This window comes from Ctenopharyngodon idella, chromosome 17 (genome assembly GCF_019924925.1).
Source record: "Ctenopharyngodon idella isolate HZGC_01 chromosome 17, HZGC01, whole genome shotgun sequence".
NCBI lineage: Eukaryota > Metazoa > Chordata > Actinopteri > Cypriniformes > Xenocyprididae > Ctenopharyngodon > Ctenopharyngodon idella.
Window position 1 is genome coordinate 6,167,761 of NC_067236.1, and position 20,739 is coordinate 6,188,499.

Sequence of the window (20,739 nt, forward strand, 5' to 3'; positions counted from 1 at the left end):
TGGCCGATTTCGGAGCTTTACAAATCTTTTGTTTTGATTCAGTGATTTGGATCACGTATCAAACTGTTAAACTGCTGAAATCACGTGACTTTGGCGCTCCGATCCACTGATTCGATTCGTAAAGCTGGTGTAGATGTCTTCAGGCTAAGACTATTATCAATCCTGTGAAGTTTGACAGATTGGACATTGTTTGCCTGAGTTACAACACCTTCCTGTTTCATGGCGTTAATTGCATACTTTAACACTTAGCCAAATGTCGCATGATTTAACATGTTTCTAGTATGTTTGGTACTTCATGGCATATTTAAATGTGTTTCTGGGAGTGAATTATTGTGCAAAACATGCCATTTACTGTTGTCAGCAGGTGTCGCTATGACTAACTGAATATTGGCATATAGATGTCTTTAGGCCAGGACTCTTATCACACATGTGAAGTTTGGGGCAGATCGGACACTGCATGCCTGAGTTAGTTGTGTGTGTTTGCTTGGGGTTTGTACAAATTAGTGGGAGATGGACGACCATTGATAAACAACCATGCAACACGCATATCAATTTGTTTAATATAATGTTTGAGTACATTTAAATTCCACATTAATAATCGCGTTCTCAACAAACATTATGTAAGAGGGAGGCAGGGCCTCATAGCACTGTGATCGCTTTAATTCAATGACAGATGATGACGTAGTCCCTGGCAGCATGAAAAGGAATAGGCTAATAGAGCTGTTACTTTTTAGTTAGTTATTGTCTACCCCAGCACTGTCTTTCTCCCCTCTCCCTGAAGAGATTCTTATGGCCACTTTTAACCCAAAGTGTTATGTATTCTCTGCATGCAGCAAATTAACAAAACAAATACAGCCTAATACAGGGTTTAATCCAAAGTCAAAGCTCTATGAAGCTAAAAGGAGGATTATATACAAGATTAAAGCTCTTGCCTCAGGCCTTCTTCACACATAATGTGTGTTGAGAACACAAAGCTGATTATTATTGTGGAATTTAAAGGTATTTGTACATATCAAACAATTGATATGTGGGTTGCATGGCTGTTTATTAATAGATGTACATCTTCCACTAATTTGTCCAAACCCCCTTCAAACACACACATCTAAATCATATAAATATTTAGTGCTTTTTCATGACTGAGTAAAAAAGTGATTAGTTCCTTTAAATAAAGATTACTTTTTTTCTCTATTGGTGAGATAGCAGTTTGGATATAGTGAGAGAACAGAATAGCTGAAAACTCTTTGTCTGATCATGGTTGTGTTGGCCTTGACAGTAAATGCAATGTCAACATTATATATATATATATATATATATATATATATATATATATATATATATATATATATATACACACACACACACACACACTGACAAAGCGAATATCGTTGATCATCTCCTAATAAGGCCACATGTTAATGTTATTAAAGTCTGGGTAGATTAGATGGTAAGCAGGAATATAGATCTGAGTGACTTTGACAAGGTCCAAATTGTTATGACAAGGCAATTGGGTCAGAGCATCTCTGAAATGGGAAGGCTTGTGTGTTGCTCCTGGTCAGCAGTGGTGAGAATTTACCAACAGTAGTTTGAGGAGGGACAAACCACAAACCGGCGACAGGGTGTTGGATGGCCAAGGCTCATTGATGCACGATGGCAATGAAGGCTATCCCATCGGGTCCAAGCCAACAGGAGGTCTACTGTGGCATAAGTCACAAAATTTTAATGATGGTTATGGGTGAAGAATGTGTCACAACACACAGAGCATCGCACTCAGACCAATCAAAGTGCCTATGATGACCACTGTCCACCATCGAAAGCGCCTAATGGGCATGCGAGTGTCGTAACTGGACCTTGGAGCAGTGGAAGAAGGTCTCCTGGTCGGATTAGTCCCATTTTCTTTTACATCACATGGATCGGTCGTGTACATGTGCGCCACTTCCTGGGGAAGTGATGGCAGCAGATGTCCTGTGGGACAATGGCGAGCTGGTGGAGGGAGTGTGATGCTCTGGGCAATGTTCTGCTGGGAAACACTGGGTCCGGCCATTCATATGCTGCTAACATATTGGTGCCAGAGACCACAGGATGCCTTCAGGGTTCTTGTAGAGTCCATGCCTCGGCGGGTTGGCGCTGTTTTGGCAGCACATGGAGGACCAACAGCATATTAGGCAGGTGGTCATAATGTTTTGGCTCAAATCCAATTAGTGTTAAGCTGTCCAATGTGAATAGTCACATGATATTTGGTATGATATTGATATTTTGTACTTTTCGGGGAATCAGATATTACATACCTTCTTTATGCCTGATACAAATTTGAGACACGTTAAAGTCATTTACAGGTGTGTTGAATTTAGCAGAGCAAACACAGGGAATCCACTCCAGAGTCTTTAGATATCTATGTAATCTACTTTCTCCCAACATGAGGAGAAAAGATGAATCTGCCGTATCAACCCTGACTCTGAGTCTATTGACAAAATCCATTTGTGACAATGAACATTAATATTGTAATCTTTAACTGCTTGCTTGAGTGACTCAGAATGTTCAAGGCAGTGACTGAAGCCTTCAACAGATGTCTCTGAAACTAACCTCTTTGTCTAACAATTTAGCTACACAGCTTGCTTATTAAATGTGTCACTGCAGGCAGTTGTAATACTATAGAAAACACCTTAACAAAAGAGTCATTTACTGCAAATTGGGTAATCAGGGGAAGGTGAATGCCACTTAAATGACACATTTTTATCGATTTGGACTATTGTATGTACTGTTCTTTTTTCTCTGACTGTCATTTTAGACCACTGACATGACAAGCTGACTATTGATGAACAATTGAGAAAGCTACTGCTGTCTGAATACAACATACTTACTGGCAAACACCTACACACACACACACAAACAAATACACTATATACTGTATACTGTATAGTAGATGAGAATGTAAGGTTTTATTCATCTTGTGTGAGGTCTGAAGGACTTTTAATCTTGTCATTCAGCTGTGTTGAGAATGAATGATAAAATGATTTTCTGCCATATATCTATACAATTTTGGTTTAAAAACATATGCATATGTAATTAAATTTGGTTTTATTTGATTTGAGTATTATTTGCAAAAAATCATGTACACCAATTTTCATAATGAATAAAAAAAAAAGGTCATGTGTGGAATACAAATTACAATTAGTTGTATCTACAAAAAGTTAAATCAGGTTTAGTTACAATATACACAAGTAATACATTTTGTTTAAGATGATAAGCAATGTGATTAGTGTGTTTGTTAAATATTACACATTAACTACTTTTTCTGTCTATTTATCTTCCTCTTCACAACAGGACTCTGTTTATCCATGATGTTTTCAGGGTGCAGACTAGCTGGTAAGTCGTTTTTTGTCTATCCGCCTTTTTCTCATGCAACAACATTCTTATCCTCCACTGGGTCCTAAAAAAGCATTGTTAGCAGATGTTTCTCTTTTTTTAACCATCAAAAAACTTGACAAAAAAGCTGCATACAGAATGCCATCCCTCTCCGCAGTAGCTCACAGCAGGCTCCATGTCTGAGACTCCATCATTCAGTAGTTCTCCGAACCCTTCATCCTCTTCTTTCTTCACCTCCTCTTCCTTATCTTTCTGTACTTCTTTTTCTTTCCTCACGGGCGCCTCTGTTTTGAGCTTGCTCTCTTCTTGCTTTCCTTCGCTAATGTGTGTGGTCGTCTCTTCTCCGCTTCTCTCTGTTAGTTTCATGTGAGATGCGCTGGGCGCTTTCTTACACAGCCGTGTTTTCAGGACTTTCTCCCCCTCGCAAGCGTTCTTTCGCTTCTTCAGTTTGCTCACCACTTGTTTCCAGTACTGGGAGGACTGGGTGCTGTACACAGAGCATTCCTGAGGTTTTCCAGCAAACTGGCATGTGTAGGGAGTTCTGAGCCCGTCCTCCGCAGAGGCAGAGCAGCTCACCTGGAGCAGGATGTTAGCTCCTCTCTCTAGCGTCTCCCAGGTGCAGCGATGCCCATCCTTAGTGCTTAGTTGACCCGACCCTAGTAAGGGATTTATGGCCGTACTTTCTGATCCAGCCACTGCATCTGATGGTTGCTTGGACTTCTTTTTTGCCTCAGAGAATGATAGGAGGAGGAAAAGGAGGGAAAAGGTGAACAGAAGACTCTGCCCTTGCATGGCTGTGTGGATAAGGGTTATGGAAAAGAAAAAAATCTCTGGTTCAGGGCACAAACAGCACCCTCAGAACAGAGAGAAATCACAGCACCTGTAAAATTAGAGAGAAAAAAATTAATGCATGATGAAGGGTTACTTATAGTTAACTAAAACTAAAACCATAAAATAAGACCATAAATAAACGTTAACTGAAATAAAATATTAAAAAAAACAACTTATTTTATTTCCGACAGTTGCCAGGACAACATTTCTTATTTTCACTTGGTTTAACTGTACTAAAATTAAACTAAAACTAAACTAAAACTATAACTAAAATAAAAATGAGAACAATCTATATTGACATAAAAAATGACAAAACGCACAGCAAAATAGCTAAAGCTATTTATTTAAAAATAAATTTATTTAAAAATAAATAAAACAAAAACTAATTCAAAATATTAACTAAAATAACATCTCAGTGATACTAAAATAACACTGACATGATGCAAACTACATACTTGAGTCTTAAAATGTTTTGTATAATTTTAACAATTTAATACGTTTATGTAATTTTTAAATAAACCATTTTTAAGTTTAAAAATGAAAATGATTAAATTTCAACTTTATAATTAGTTATTTATATAATTAAAATTTTATTCATTAAACTGGAGTAGAATTATGAGTCTGTATACATCAATTTAATATAACAACAGCCTGATGCATCAAATCACATCCTATCCTCATCTTCTTAATAAACCAAACTAGCACAGATATGATGAATTTCCCCTCCTTATACGCTATCCAAGCGCCTGTATTCTAGAAAACAGAGCTGTAAAGTTTCATATTTAGCGTTTCTCTCAGAGCTTTTTACTTACCGAGCTGAGTTCTCCTTCAGGATTGTGAGTGAGAGAAGCTTGTGGAAGGATAAGAAAGGAGGGGGGAGAAATAAAGGATGGAATCAAGGGATAAAGAAAAAAAGTGGGGGTAAGGGGGACTGGATGGTGGATGTTTTTTGGGGAGCATCAATAGGGTATCCAAACCACCCAGAATCTGGCACCTCCCTCCTCGTCTCAAGACAAATGGACACCCCTCACCCCATCCCTTCTCTTCACTCCTTTGTCTCTTTTCACCCAATCTTTCAGTTTCTCACTCGTCTATCCTTCTTTCCTAAGCATTTGGTGTTGTGTACTTTTTTTGCCATTAAATAAATAAATAAAAAATAATTGAAGCCATTTCAAAAGGGAGACTGCTAATTACTTGAATGTTAAAGAACATCAAACAACATTTCTTGTTGTTTGTGCTTGTTTCTTTTTAAATGTACTTGTCCTTGGATCAGCAGTCAGTTTCCCTAAGGAAACTCATTTTCGTTCTTTTATCCAGTTAAAAATAGTGCTGTAGACTTGGAGACAATCTAATGTGTGTGTGTGTGTGCAATGTTGTGTTTAGTCTGTCTGAGTATTTGTGTGCATTTGCATTTGCGTCTATGCTTACGTATATGGCAACACTTTCTAAAACCTAAACCATCCCCGTGGCCGGGTCGTGCGCTGCTCCTTTTCCGTTCAGTTGATGCAGATTCTTGATAGTCAGTTGTGTCTCCATACCAACCAAACCCCAGCTGCTGACCCACAGCAGACACTGCTAAAGTCATACATGACTGTTGTCTTGCTTGGGGCCTCACAGGCAGTTTGGATTCATTTCAAACCCTGAGTGTGTTTCTTGTTATTACATGTTGATCTCTGACTTGGAGGCAAATTCTCATGGCAGTGCAAGCTTTGCTTTATTTGTAATATATTTTTATTTATTTATTTATATATATATATATATATATATATATATATATTTTTTTTTTTTTTTTACAATTTTTTAAATTTTCATTTTAAAAAAATTAAATGACTAATATATCAGTGTTTTTGCTGTCTGCATCTGCTTTATCTTTACCTAGTGACTCATGTACTGACTAATGAGTGCCACTGAGCAAAAGCAATTTGGGTATTAAATACGGCCCTGAGATGCTCCACATATTTCTTCATTTTGAAGATTAATGGATTGGTTTTAAACTGAACATGAGAAGAATGTGTGGCATGTGTGTGGGTTTTTTCAGCTCAAAGAATGTGTTCTTGTAAAGATTCAGAAATAATTCCACTCAAGGTAAATTCTCAGCAGTTTGTCGGGATCATAGAAGCAACATCTCCCTCTGCTGGTGGTGGTGATGTGCTTGGGGGCTAGGTTTCTTCAAGAGTTTTAGATTTAGGAGACCAATCGGCTAAAAATGTATGCACATACTGTACACTCAAAATATTTAGATTTCAATTGATAGTAAAATTCCATCCAATTGAACTGAATAATCCATATTATTCATATTATGAATTAAGAATTTTAAATGAGTGAAAATTCTTAATAAAACATTTTGTATAAATCTTAATGGAACAGAATGGACTATTTAGTTTACGTGATTCCTATTCATAAATTTAAAAAAAATGAAAATATGTTTAAATTTTAAGTTTAAGATTTATACAAAATGTTCTATTAAGCTCTAATTTTTAATAAGTTTGATGGAATTTTATTATTAATTAAGATGCGTAAATCTTGAAAAAAGGCTTTTTTTTTTCTTTTTTTTTTTCTTTTTTTTTTAAAAAAAGTTCCCTTTAAAAACTTCCCTTTAAAAACATAAAAAGTACATTTTCCTTATGTTTAACCCTGTTGTACCCTACATTGCTACAACGAAAGCACTGTTTAGGGTCAGATCAGAAATGTTATGTTCTTTTAACGATTGAAACGTTGTGGAAATGCAACAGCTGAATTCATGTAATGGTTGCAGTCATTGAGAGGGTGTAAGATGAGTGAAGTGCTCCCAGCACCTGTCAACAGACATATCATCCAATGTCGCAATCCAGCCACTCTGCCTTTTTCATTTTAATGACATTCAGACACTTTTCTCCTCTCTCGTGTAATGCCGAAGTCCTTGCGTCTGTTATGTTCCCCTAATGACTGATGATTTGTGAGATATTCTTCTTCAGCGAGTGGCTGATGACACTACACGAGTCCTTGATGAGGAACAGCATTTCTTTAACACCCAGTCCCAGCTTGTCTGCTGAGCAGTTCTGCAATCAGCGAGCACAGTGGCCATCCAGCCCCATCGACTGTGATTACCGAGCAGGCGAGATGCACCCTGTGTCGACCTTGCGGGCCTTTAATGACGGGGGGAGAATCTAATTGTGAATCAGACGGAGGCCGAGGCACTCTGGACAGCTGCAGACCCATCAAATGGGATCTGAATGCATGGAATTCAGATTTCTTCAACCATCCTATGCTATGTAAATGAACAAACAATCACATTATGAATGTGGTCACCTTGACAACACGCCACTTACTGGAGCTTCACATGGAAGTGAGAGACAGAGATGTGTGGAGTCAGCTAAAGTGCTTAAGGCCATCACCTAGTCAAGATACAGTAGTGAATATTGGTTTTTTTGTAGGACAGGCTGCACTCACCCTTTCCACCCCAGAGAGAGGTTCAGCATCTCTAGCAGATGCTGTTGATACCTCCTCTGACCTCTAATGGATCTATAATTGATCTCTTTGTGACTGCCTGTTTTGGATTGGGATTTGGAAGCAAATGATTGATATGCTATAAGGAGAGGGTTATATTATTTCTGATTACATTATAATTATTCTTATATTTCTTATTACATGTAAAATGTTTTTAGATGTTATGAGTAGCCTTAATTTTAGGTTATTAAAAATCTAAAAATAAAAAAACGACTTCATATCTATCCATACATATATGTGTGTGTGTGTGTGTGTGTGTGTGGATTTTCATGCACGTTAAAAAATTTCCTGGAATTGACAGGACTAAAGAGTTAATTTACAATAAATTACAGTAGTCGGAAATTTACAGTGAAATTAATGCATGCTGCGTCATTTTCTTACTGTCAATCAACAGCAAAATGATACTTAATGTCACAGTAATTTACTGCTCTTGTTTTACTGTCAATTCACATTATAAAGTTGTCCTTATCCATGCCACTGCAAGAAATTGTTGTTTACCACTGTAATTGTTTTAAAGGGATAGTTCACCCAAAAATGAAAAGTTGATGTTTATCTGCTTACCCCCAGGGCATCCAAGATGTAGGTGACTTTGTTTCTTCAACCGTTGCGGTCTGTCAGTCGTATAATGCTTGTCAATGGGAACTCCATCTATAAGAGTCAAAAAAACAAGCACAGACAAATCCAAATTAAACCCTGCGGCTCGTGACGACACATTGATGTCCTAAGACACGACTGACAGACCGCAACGCAAGTTAAAAATCATCATTTGTGTTTTACTGAAGAAACAAAGTCACCTACATCTTGGATGCCCTGGGGGTAAGCAGATAAACATCAAATTTTCATTTTTGGGTGAACTATCCCTTTAAAGTCACCGTAATGGTGATTAGTGTTCCATTTACTTGGGATCTTGACCTTGTATATTCATATTCAAATTTCTGATCTAGCCAAGTCAGAAGTGTGACAAATGAAAGCATTTGTTAAAACAATGACATGCTTGAATATAAAATAAGCTAATTGGCTGATTTTAAGTTAGTCAAACTAATCTTAGCATGAATATGATGATTTCGTTTTAGTGTTATTTTAGCATGAAGATTTACTAAAATCTAATTTCAAATTCATAACTGTTTGTAGATTGATCTTTCACAATAGTGAAGCAACTGCTGAGATTTATCTTTGAAAGCTGTGACATCATCTTGCAACACAAGACTTTTTTTCTTACAAGCATCACCTATGCACAGACATCAATACACCACTACTAAAAAACACAACATTGGTGACACTAAACAAATAATAATAAAAAAGATAAACTCTGAAGATTACAAAATAAGCCAACAACACAAACTGCTAAAAGTGAACCAAAAGTAAGTTCAGTAGCATAGATAAAACCAACAAGTATCAGTATTGTTTTACAAAACTGTAAACTCAAAGTAAAGCCAAGCTTTTTTACAGTACAATTGTAAAAACTTGACTGAAATTGGCAGTAAATTATTGTAGATTTTACAATAAATTTCTGAGAGTGCAGTTAGATACAAGAAAAGTCCTACTGTGAAAGTAATGCATTTATTAACACGGAATATACTGTAATTTCACACTAAAATTTTTAACAATGTGGATTTTCACTTTCATGTTGTTTATGGCAAATTCTGACCCTACCATCTGAATGTCACAGTAGAAATCGAGACTCATCAGACCAGGCAATGCTTTTCTAATCTTCTATTGTCTGACTTTGGTGAGACTTTGCGAATTGTACCCTCGGTTTCCTGTTCTTTTGCACACCCAGTGTGATATTCTGCTGCTGTAGCCCTTTTTCTTCAAGGTTCGCTGTGTTGTGTGTTCAGAGATGCTCTTCTGCATGCCTCAGTTTTAACGAATGGTTATTTGACTGACTGTTGCCTTTTTATCAGCTCAAACCAGCCTGGCCATTCTTTTTTTGGACCATTCTCTGTAAACCAGAGAGATGACTGAATGCTTGAAAATCCCAGCCTATTGACTTTATGGGAAGCGCTCTATCCAGACGGGATTTAAACTTTTTCGGCTGAAGACACAAGTTTGGTTTGAAGACGGACAGTGTACCAAGCACAATGTTCTCTCACCATTACTGATTTCTAACACGCACTCACGACATTCAGCAGGGTTATGCAGCTATCAGAGCAGAAACGAAAGCTGCTGCTCTCTGTATGTTTTTCCATTGTCTCCAGGCACGTTCATATGTAAATTGCACAAACTTATTTTGTCTGATCTGAAAAAAGAAAGACCCATACATTTTCGCCCATAGAACCCTCTCAAAGAAATCAGGACAGAAGTGGTTGAAAATGGACAAAAGATTAAAACACCAGGTGAAAATGGGTATGTGTCTCCCTTATCTACTTGTGATCCGATCGACCAAAACGCATCTTAATACCAAGTGTAAACAGGGCCTAAGACACCTAAAACAATGCTATGGGGAAACAGGAAGGAAAGCTAATTGTGCTTGCAGTGCCAAACCACGTGTAACCATACGTCCCCTCAGACGTGTTTGGAAATGCCTTAGTGGAAGATTGGAGTAACATCTCACAGCAAGAAATGATAAATCTGGTGCCGTCCATAAGGATGAGATGCATTGTAGCAGCTAGTGATACTCACTGCGACTTTTGACATTGACTTTTTGTTATTTAGGGAATAACATCTCACAACTTGTGGTCTGTGTATCAAACAAAAAAATTGTAGCTTTAACGGCAGTAAACGCAGTATTGGCAGTTTTGATGTTTTTGAAACTTTTTTGCTCTTTCTAGAGCCTGTAGTCACTATAAACTCTATTTCCTCTATTTGAGAGTCATATAGTTTGTAACACCATGACAAAACAGTTTTAATTATTGGGTGAACTACTCCTTTATATTATGTAGCTTGTTAAAAATAAGTTCTTTATCATCTTAACCTTGAATACCTGCCAATTCCACTTTTCCTTTATGGGGAGTTTTTTGCTTTTATGTAGAATAAGGAAATTATTAGAAGCAAGGTGTGGTTTTTTTTTCATCTCACTCTCTTTGCTATTGTCTTTGTCTGTGTATGTGTGAATATTTCCAGCCTGATGCAAAAGAAAATATAGAAGCTATTGTTGAGATGTATTTTGCACAGTCAGCCGACACACTGACAGAATAAATTCAAAATGTTCTACATTCTCTGTGCAGATTTATTGAGTTCTAAACGTCCAGCATTCTCACGCTGCACTAGAGTGCATTCATCTCCTTGAACTTCTTTGATTTGTTCTGGTCCTCTTTCTGACTCAGAGGTAAACAAGGTACTTTATAACTTCTGAGGGGGAAAAAAATTACTTTCCTCAAACTAACAGATATGACTTCCTCTCTTTTCACACTAGGGGACTAAATGATCAAAAGAAAAAAAGAAAAGAAAAAAAAAGAAAAGAAAAACAGCAGCAAGTTTAAAGTGCCAAGAACTCCAAGTGATCATCATAGGAAAATCCTTGGTGCTGATGTGATGTGTGTGGACTTTTCTGACTAGTATTTCTTCACGAGGTTGCCTGCCCATCCAATCTTAATAGTTAATGGTAAACGAACTTGGCTCGCTGTCCTCCCCAGGTGAAAAACAATGTACACTTCCATAATGTACTTAAAGTGCTCTATTTTCGTGCAGTTTGTACTTAATATACTAAAAATTCTTCTTTAGTACTTCTCAAGATAATCTTAAGAATATCTAAGTGTACTCAACGGTGTACTTTGTGGTAACTAAATACATTTTTTAAATACAGAGATAGTATGTTAAAACCACATTTTAGTTCATATTCATGGGGTCTCAAAATAGCACAGTTGAGTACACTTAGATGTTCTTAGAGATGGGGAGGTGGAGGGATGCCAAAAGAATTGACGCTGGAACGGTGCAGTGACTGCTGTTTATGTACTCTTGTAATGATGATTGACAGGACTGAATGATTAGGCTCCTCCAAAACCTACATTTTGAACTTCATTTAATGATTTGGTGGGTAACACTTCATAAGTTTTATTAAAAGAGCAGTAAGCAATTTCTGAGAAACACTGTTGATATTTAAAAATCAACCCAAACAAACACACCCCTCCCTTCATTGCTCCTCCCCCAAATGCTGAAGCAAAGCAAAATAATGCTTCTTGAAAAATAAAGCAAAGATGAAGAACAAACATCAAGGAAGAACAAAAAATGAACATACAATACACAAGAGTATATACAAACACGAGTTTGTTGTTATAGCAGCACACCAGCTCCAGACAATGACACTCAAAACTGTCCTGTTAGTATAGCTAACATTACAACAACAGCATATCTTGGTTCTGTGAAACAAAGCAAAACCAATGTTACTCGCGTATGCAGCAGAAACAACCTCCCGCTTAGGTCTCTGCAGCGCTGGAAAGCTATTCTACAAACCCGATTCCAAAAAAGTTGGGACACTGTACAAATTGTGAATAAAAAAGGAATGCAATAATTTACAAATCTCATAAACTTATGTTATCTATATTCTATTGTGAATAAAATATATCAAATGTTGAAAGTGAGACATTTTGAAATGTCATGCCAAATATTGGCTCATTTTGGATTTCATGAGAGCTACACATTCCAAAAAAGTTGGGACAGGTAGCAATAAGAGGCCGGAAAAGTTAAATGTACATATAAGGAACAGCTGGAGGACCAATTTGCAACTTATTAGGTCAATTGGCAACATGATTGGGTATAAAAAGAGCCTCTCAGAGTGGAAGTGTCTCTCAGAAGTCAAGATGGGCAGAGGATCACCAATTCCCCCAATGCTGCGGCGAAAAATAGTGGAGCAATATCAGAAAGGAGTTTCTCAGAGAAAAATTGCAAAGAGTTTGAAGTTATCATCATCTACAGTGCATAATATCATCCATTCAGAGAATCTGGAACAATCTCTGTGCGTAAGGGTCAAGGCCGGAAAACCATACTGGATGCCCGTGATCTTCGGGCCCTTAGACGGCACTGCATCACATACAGGAATGCTACTGTAATGGAAATCACAACATGGGCTCAGGAATACTTCCAGAAAACATTGTCGGTGAACACAATCCACCGTGCCATTCCCCGTTGCCGGCTAAAACTCTATAGGTCAAAAAAGAAGCCATATCTAAACATGATCCAGAAGCTCAGCCGTTTTCTCTGGGCAAAGGCTCATTGAAAATGGACTGTGGCAAAGTGGAAAACTGTTCTGTGGTCAAACGAATCAAAATTTGAAATTCTTTTTGGAAAACTGGGACGCCATGTCATCCGGACTAAAGAGGACAAGGACAACCCAAGTTGTTATCAGCACTCAGTTCAGAAGCCTGCATCTCTGATGGTATGGGGTTGCATGAGTGCGTGTGGCATGGGCAGCTTACACATCTGGAAAGGCACCATCAATGCTGAAAGGTATATCCAAGTTCTAGAACAACATATGCTCCCATCCAGACGTCGTCTCTTTCAGGGAAGACCTTGCATTTTCCAACATGACAATGCCAGACCACATACTGCATCAATTACAACATCATGGCTGCGTAGAAGAAGGATCCGGGTACTGAAATGGCCAGCCTGCAGTCCAGATCTTTCACCCATAGAAAACATTTGGCGCATCATAAAGAGGAAGATGCGACAAAGAAGACCTAAGACAGTTGAGCAACTAGAAGCCTGTATTAGACAAGAATGGGACAACATTCCTATTCCTAAACTTGAGCAACTTGTCTCCTCAGTCCCCAGACGTTTGCAGACTGTTATAAAAAGAAGAGGGGATGCCACACAGTGGTAAACATGGCCTTGTCCCAACTTTTTTGAGATGTGTTGATGCCATGAAATTTAAAATCAACTTATTTTTCCCTTAAAATGATACATTTTCTCAGTTTAAACATTTGATATGTCATCTATGTTGTATTCTGAATAAAATATTGAAATTTGAAACTTCCACATCATTGCATTCCTTTTTTATTCACAATTTGTACAGTGTCACAACTTTTTTGGAATCGGGTTTGTAATATTAACGCAGGTCCTAAAGCTCTTGCCTATAATCATAACCCTTTTTTTTCCCCAGTGACATTCCTCTGACTTTTAATCTTTTGTAATGTCTCTCAGCTATCTCTCTTTCTACAGTTTTTCTTCAAATCTCACTCTTGCTCACTTTTTCTTCTCCCACATTTTTCTTCTTCGCCCCCTATAGACACAGGTGTATAAACCATAATTTACATTCAACCTGTAGGGTTTGTTTTGTGATAATGATTGGTTGACTGTGCATTATCCCTTATATTGAAAGTATTTGATTTATTGTGATTAAAAGTCACTCCTAAATAACATTTATACTCTTTCATTTGAAACATCATTCCACTTTAATTTGAAACATTCTTATTCACATAAGTACACACTTAAATATGAGCTGTATGTTTTTGTGTAATTAGGAATAATGGCCTTAGGGTAAATCTTTTGCATACCAAATTGCCAAAATCTGTAGCTTAGTTGTTCTGTTGATAAAACTCAACTGTCATCAGTCTCTTGAATGTGAGATCGATGTTGCAAGTAATTATTGACTGGCTCAGTTGAAAGAATTGATTTTCTTCCTGAAGCTATAGCCTCTGACACCACATTTTCTAGAAGATAGATTGTTTTAAAAACTAGCATAAACACCAGCCAAATTTAAGAAATATACTTATAGTTATGAAAAATATGCCTTGTGATTTCAGTTTGCTGTTATTCTGTGCACAGTGGGCTTATTATTAAATTCTCTAAACTCTCTAAAGTCCATTTCTGTCTACATATAGAACCCTACTCTTCTTGACTCAATTTTAAAGAACCCTTTATGCCAAAATGGTTCTAAAGAGAAAAGATTGCATAATACTTACATGTTTAACATGTTATTTTCCAGTGATAAAATATGTTTACGAACCATTTAATCAATTTATTTAAAATTAAAATTGAGTTAAAACAAAATTTATTAAACAAAATTCATAAAATCATCCCATGACGGGAACCCTTAAAAGGTTCTTTATGAAGTGCTTGACAGAGCCTTTTAAGGTATAGAACTTTTTATTCTATTGTAAGTGTAAAAACAAAGATGTCAGGCTAAAAATACCAATTTGTTATGAACCTTAACAAGACAGTTCTTCTTCATATCAGCCAATGCCTCCCACACTTTCTCAAAGAAAAGGACAAATGGTCATTGTCATTGTGTGAAAAGTATCCTAGATAATAAAGTGACATTTACTGATCACATAACAGCAGCTGCCCAGACCTGCATTAAGGCCTTGTCCACACTAATACATTTTCGTTTGAAAACGCATCTTTTTCTCTCCGTTTTGGCCCTCTGTCCACACTGAGACACATTTTTTATCCTGCGAAAACGGAGCTTTTTGAAAACGCTCAAGTGGATACATTTGAAAAGGCCGTTTTCACGTTCTAGTGTGGACTGTGAAAACGTAGGTATTTGAAAACAATGACCCAAGTTTAGTCATGTGACGCATATTGAACCGATAGATACTGGGCCTAATTAATATACCAAAAGAAAAGTTTAAGAATCTAAAAGGATATTAAGAGATCTTTAGTACTTTCTTGAGTTACCGGCATGAAAACTTCAGGCAAAAAACACAAGACGTTTTTCCCATTTTTGAACTGTCATCATTGGCATATAATGCAACAAAAATTGCTTAAGTGAACAAAATTTTACTAATAGACCTACCAATCTCTGTGTAAAAATACAATAATGATGCAGCCATCTTTCTAAAGTAATTTTACCCTCCTGTAATGTGGCTCCAAATCTCAGGTGAAAATTGTCATTTTGACCCCCCTCTACAAAATAGTGAATGCATGCCATTCCTCTGCAGTGTATGCAGTATTGCGTCACAGGAAATAGTCACCCCTGTTTGGCTTTCTGCTTCTTTAGATAACTGCAGTGAACATGCATGCCGATTTTCTTCAACCCTTCTCATCAGAAGACGCTCCTGTTGAGGTGTTAACTTCCGTGGGCGACCTGGACGTCTCTGTGAGATGGTTGCAGTTCCATCTTTTTTAAATTTTTGTACCACTTTTGCTACAGTAATTCTGACTGAAAAGTAAAGCTTTGCTGATCTTCTTGTAGCCTTTATTTTCTTTCTCAGGTCTTGTGACATTTCTCTTCCATGTGGTGCCATTGCTGACAGCATGAAATGGGAAGGGGTTTTAACACCCTAGTCAACTGTCTGCTGGACACCTGTGTAATGAATAATTAGACTCACCTGTGGTTGAATTCTTGTTAAATTAGGCATTTGTAGTCTAAAATTTAGCTTTGCTCCAGAGACTTTCAGTGCAGTGTACTCATTTTTGCATCACCCTAATTTGAGTAAAACTCGAAATTTTGTTCTATAAGTTTTATTATAAACCTTACTTTCATGTTATCCACCTGTTTCCAGGGGGCGCTACTGTAAAAAAGAATGTGGGTACAACTTCCGGTGAGGCGGCGGAAGTAGCATACCAATGGTATTTTGTGTGCTAATTAGCAAAGAGGCTAAGTGTTTTTCAGATCATTGTTTACTTTGTAAAGTTGCAAACCTTTATGAAAGATGTCGTTACAGGGCTCAGGGACAACATTTCAGTTTAGTACATTTATTAGTTAATAATATCACAATTTTCATGCCCCTAATAGTCCTTTACTTTACTGACCTTCCACAAAAGTGCTGCTGCATGACTACAAGAGCATCCTGGCCATGCAATACATGAACAACCCGCTGTCTGTTCTTAATCTGTCACTGATGCTAGCACCAAAGCCTTATGATGTGATATTTTACTCCTACTGGTGTCGTGGTACGTGCCAGAGCCAGTCGCGTTTCTACTGTCATATGCGATGCTAAAGGCTACTTATGCTAACCATTGCAATAATAAATACACACGTTTATGGAAAATACAAGAGACTGCTTGAGGAGCGTAGGCAATTCATATATGATTATAATCGTGTATTTATTTGGTTTAATGTTTTATCTGTCTCTTCTCTGTGCCTTTGTTGATACCAGACAAATCTTTCACAGATTCACACACTTCGGTTAACTCGTATAACTCATAACTCATGTTTTCCTCTCATGAGCTCCCTCTGTTGCTCTGGCTGAAAGGATAACCGTATAGTGAGACGGAGAAATCTCTCAAACGTCCTCGGATTGCAATCATAGCATTTAGAGGAAAATTAATAGAACTGCTCAGAAAAGTGACGTAAACATAGGTTATTTTATCACTATATTTCTAAATGTGTAAGCCTTTAATTGAGCTGTTTTGTGCATTCTTGTGATCGTAAATAAATAGAAGCAGGTGCAACTGAATAGGTATGTGTTCTTTTTATGTCAATATAAATATAGATTCAGCATGATTGATGTGCAAATAAATTAATAAATTACTGTTACTGTAACATTTTTTATTGTAAAACATTGTTCAAATATTGATGCTGGAATCGTAAGTCTTCAAGTAAAGGCCAAACGTTCGCAAGTTTAGATCTCTAAATCTTGAATGACTGTCATCAGTTGAATGAATGAGTGTCACATCCAGCTTGTTTACTTCGAACTGGAAGACACACCCACTTTTGACGCAAGGCCTCCTGGGGCGTAGGAAACTTGTGGATAAGTTAAACAGATGTTATATAAAACTTGGTCTTGTCAACATTTTGGAAATTGTTTTTGTGTTCATTGAGATATTGTTTAAAATGTTACTTTTCAAAGGGGGTGTACTCATTTACGCTGAGCACTATACATCCATGACTTTTAATATTTTGGATTTATTTGTCATTTATGTATTTCTTTCAACACACACACACACACACACACACACACACACACACACACAGACACACAGAGGTTTGTTTTGCTATCAAAGTGAGGACATTCCCATTACGTTCATAGACGTAATGGTTTTTATACTGTACAAACTGTACATTCTATCCCCCTACAAACAGAAAAAAGGGGTTTAAAATTGTACCTTTAGGGGTACAGCTTGTCGCTGGGGCAGTACCTTTTAAAAGGACATTTTTGTACCTTTTTTACTCCAAAAAGGTACTAATATAAGAGGTATAAAGTCCAGGTTCAGAAAGTAAAAGTCCTCCTCAGTATTTTGTTCCAGTCACCTGGATTTGCTAATTAGCACACTTTTTCAACCAGTAGGTACACAGCAAAAGGCTTGTTCGAGATGCATCGGCTCTGCGCAGACTGATCGGCGGTACTTTCATACACCCATCGGTTTGCACAGCACCGATGCATCTCGAACAAGCCTATTAACTCCAGTGTTAAATGAACTCTTCTGGCAGTATATGTGAGACCATACTTAAGAGTGTTAAAGTGTTAAAATAAGAGTGTTAACGCTCTTAGGTTAATGAGGTAATTAAGTGATTAATTGAGTGATAATTGACCATTATTGAAGATACTGATGTTAACAAGCAGAATCACCAAAGGAGAAAATCACAACTTTTAAGTCACCATCATGGAGATCAGTATTTGCTTTAGCTGGGCTCTTGACCCTTGACTTTTTATTTTAGATTTTGTTTGGGCTGTTGTAACCGAGTTGTAACAGCCAGACAAGCAAAGAGAAAAGATGATCAGGTGATGTTGGTTATGTTTTCACATAATCATTATTTGATCTAAATCACTGAACTCATTTAGAGCCCAATCTCTAGTTAGAGTTAGATTTACATTATTGATTACAACAGCACTGCGATTCTACAGCAGAAGATCAGCTTTTTCAGTATAATCCAAAGGATTGCTAAAAAGTTGTTCTGATAAAAAAAAAAAAAAAAAATCTTTCTTTTAGGCACATACAGACATCAAGAATCAGCGTATGAATCTCAACAACGGCGACATCAACATATTCTGATTAACAGATCAACTCTCAACATTAGAAAACAAGCTACTAAAAAGTCACATTAAAAGCAAAAAATAAAATAGTGAGAATAAAGGAAATTACTAAGACAATTCAGCTCATAATTTATTCATGCAGCAATGCATGATGGGAGCCATGGATGAATTTTGATTGGTGGCACCCAGAATGCACTGCAACATGCTTTTGATGATCACCACTGTTGAGATTCACAGGCTGATTCTTGATGTCTGTCTCCAAATGAGAGTTTTCTTTTTTAGAACAACTAAGAAATCCTTTGGATTATATTAAAAAAGCTGGATCTTCTGCTGTTAAATCACAGTGCTGCTGTGATCAATAATGTAAATCTAACTCAGAGATTGGGCTCTAAATGAGTTCAGTGATTTAGATCAAATAATGATTATGTGAAACATAACCAACACCACCTGATCATCTTTTCTCTTTGCTTGTCTGGCTGTTACAACTCAGTTATAACAGCCAAACAAAATCTAATATTAAAAAGTCAAGGGTCAAGAGCTCAACTAATGCAAAACCTGATCTCCATGATGGTGATTGTGATTTTCTCCTTTGGTGATTCTGCTTGTTAACATCAAGTATCTTCAATAATTGTCAATCATCACTCAGTTAATCACTGAATTATCTCCTTAACTTTAACACTGCTTCAGTGTTCATTTAACACTCTTATTTTAACACTTTAACACTCTTGAGTGTGGACTCACATATACTCCCAGGAGAGTTAATTTTTTGCTGTGTACCTCCTGGTTGAAAAACTGTGCTAATTAGCAAATCCAGGGGACTGACATTTCATGTTTACGTCGTAATACCAGTGTAAAACCCATGTCATTATAAAATTTGTGTCCTCATAAATCACGAAAATGCAAACACACACACACAAATCAAAATCGAAATTTTTAGCCAGGGACCTATGGTTAACACGGAATGATCCAGTATATATTTATATTTTTCAATCTTTTCTTGTTTGCAATTTATGTATTAAAATATATTCATAATAGTGTTTGCTAGTGTTTTGTAGCTTTTCTCCAAACTTTGTAGCATGTAGGGTATGGCACAGTATGCAAAATAGCCACCAAATTGAATTTTGAAGTTGGTGTTCCAGCTGTCATAACAAAATTTAAAGAAACTAAGCAAGATGGGGAAAAAATAAAGCTGCATCTTATTTACAGTACTTAAAAGTAGCATCACTAAATGACAAGAAGAAGTCAAGCAAAGTGTTTGCTCAGCATCCGGAACAGTCACTGGCACGAAGATACAAGATGAAGTTTTATAAAAACAAAGTCTTGAAGAGGAGATATGAATTATTTTTCAAAAGAGCAAGTCTACATCTTCTGCAGCCTGTGATGATTATAGCAACAATGTATTACAAGACTTTCAAAGCAGTGTACCAAAGTAATTACTCTTTGATTTAAAAAATACAGGCAAGACACTACAGGCAAAAACATTCACTATAGGCTTAAAGGTGGGGTAAGCCATATTTCAAAAACACTGCGTGGAAGTTAGTCAGTCTGACACCAACAACAAACATGTAGCCAGTCAGCATTAGGGGGCTTATGATGGTCAAGGAGACAGAATGAGCAAGAGGGAGATTTGAAGATTACTGCAGAAAGAGACATGAGACACAATACAAAAGAGCTCAAAAGAATATCACTGGAATGAAGGTTTATGACTTGTGTCAGCTGTGATAAACAGATATCCACCCTCGCACTGCGTGTGTAACAGTAGCCAGCTAGTGAGAGTTGTGCAGGTAAACCACTGCGCACTGATGACCGCTAGAATGCGGTGTTTGGCATCATTGTTAGTGCACTCAACCGCCTGCCGGCAGCAATTGGGGTTCGGGACCGACTCGAAGCAGGGTGGTTAGGATTGGAGGGTCAGTTTTGGAGGCGGAGCAATGAAGAGAGGGGTGGGTTTATTTGGGCTGATTCCAAATATCAACAATGTCCAACAGCGTTTTTTGAAATATCGCTTGCCCTGTTACGCTTATAGACACACTTCAGAAGTCAATCGATCACCCGTTTATTCGTGTACAACATAACCTCTGCTTTCCTCGTGCTCAACCAACAATCAGTACTTCCGGGAACTTCATAATAATAGTCCCCATTTTTTCCTTTCGGTAAACAGTCATGTGTAATCTTAAACAATATTCAGCACTGAAGTATACATGTGTATGAACACATTTTTTGATGTCTTAAACTCAACAACCCCACCTTTAAGAGATATGAC

At 37.2% G+C, this 20,739-nt stretch overlaps 1 protein-coding gene across 1 annotated transcript; it reads right to left on the reverse strand.

Annotated features, from left to right (window-relative positions):
- Nucleotides 1-3,058: 3,058 nt before the first annotated feature.
- On the reverse strand, nucleotides 3,059-5,163 carry fgfbp3 (fibroblast growth factor binding protein 3). The gene is made up of 2 exons (XM_051869213.1): nucleotides 5,007-5,163; nucleotides 3,059-4,243 (listed from the first exon to the last, which is right to left on the reverse strand). The coding sequence occupies exon 2, from the start codon at nucleotides 4,153-4,155 to the stop codon at nucleotides 3,463-3,465; it is 693 nt and encodes a 230-aa protein (XP_051725173.1). The 5' UTR covers nucleotides 4,156-4,243; nucleotides 5,007-5,163; the 3' UTR covers nucleotides 3,059-3,462.
- Between the last annotated feature and the right edge of the window lie 15,576 nt (nucleotides 5,164-20,739).

What these genes read in the sequence shown, in the direction of transcription:
- fgfbp3 (XM_051869213.1), bottom strand. Translation starts at nt 4,155, where the DNA reads ATGCAAGGGCAGAGTCTTCTGTTCACCTTTTCCCTCCTTTTCCTCCTC.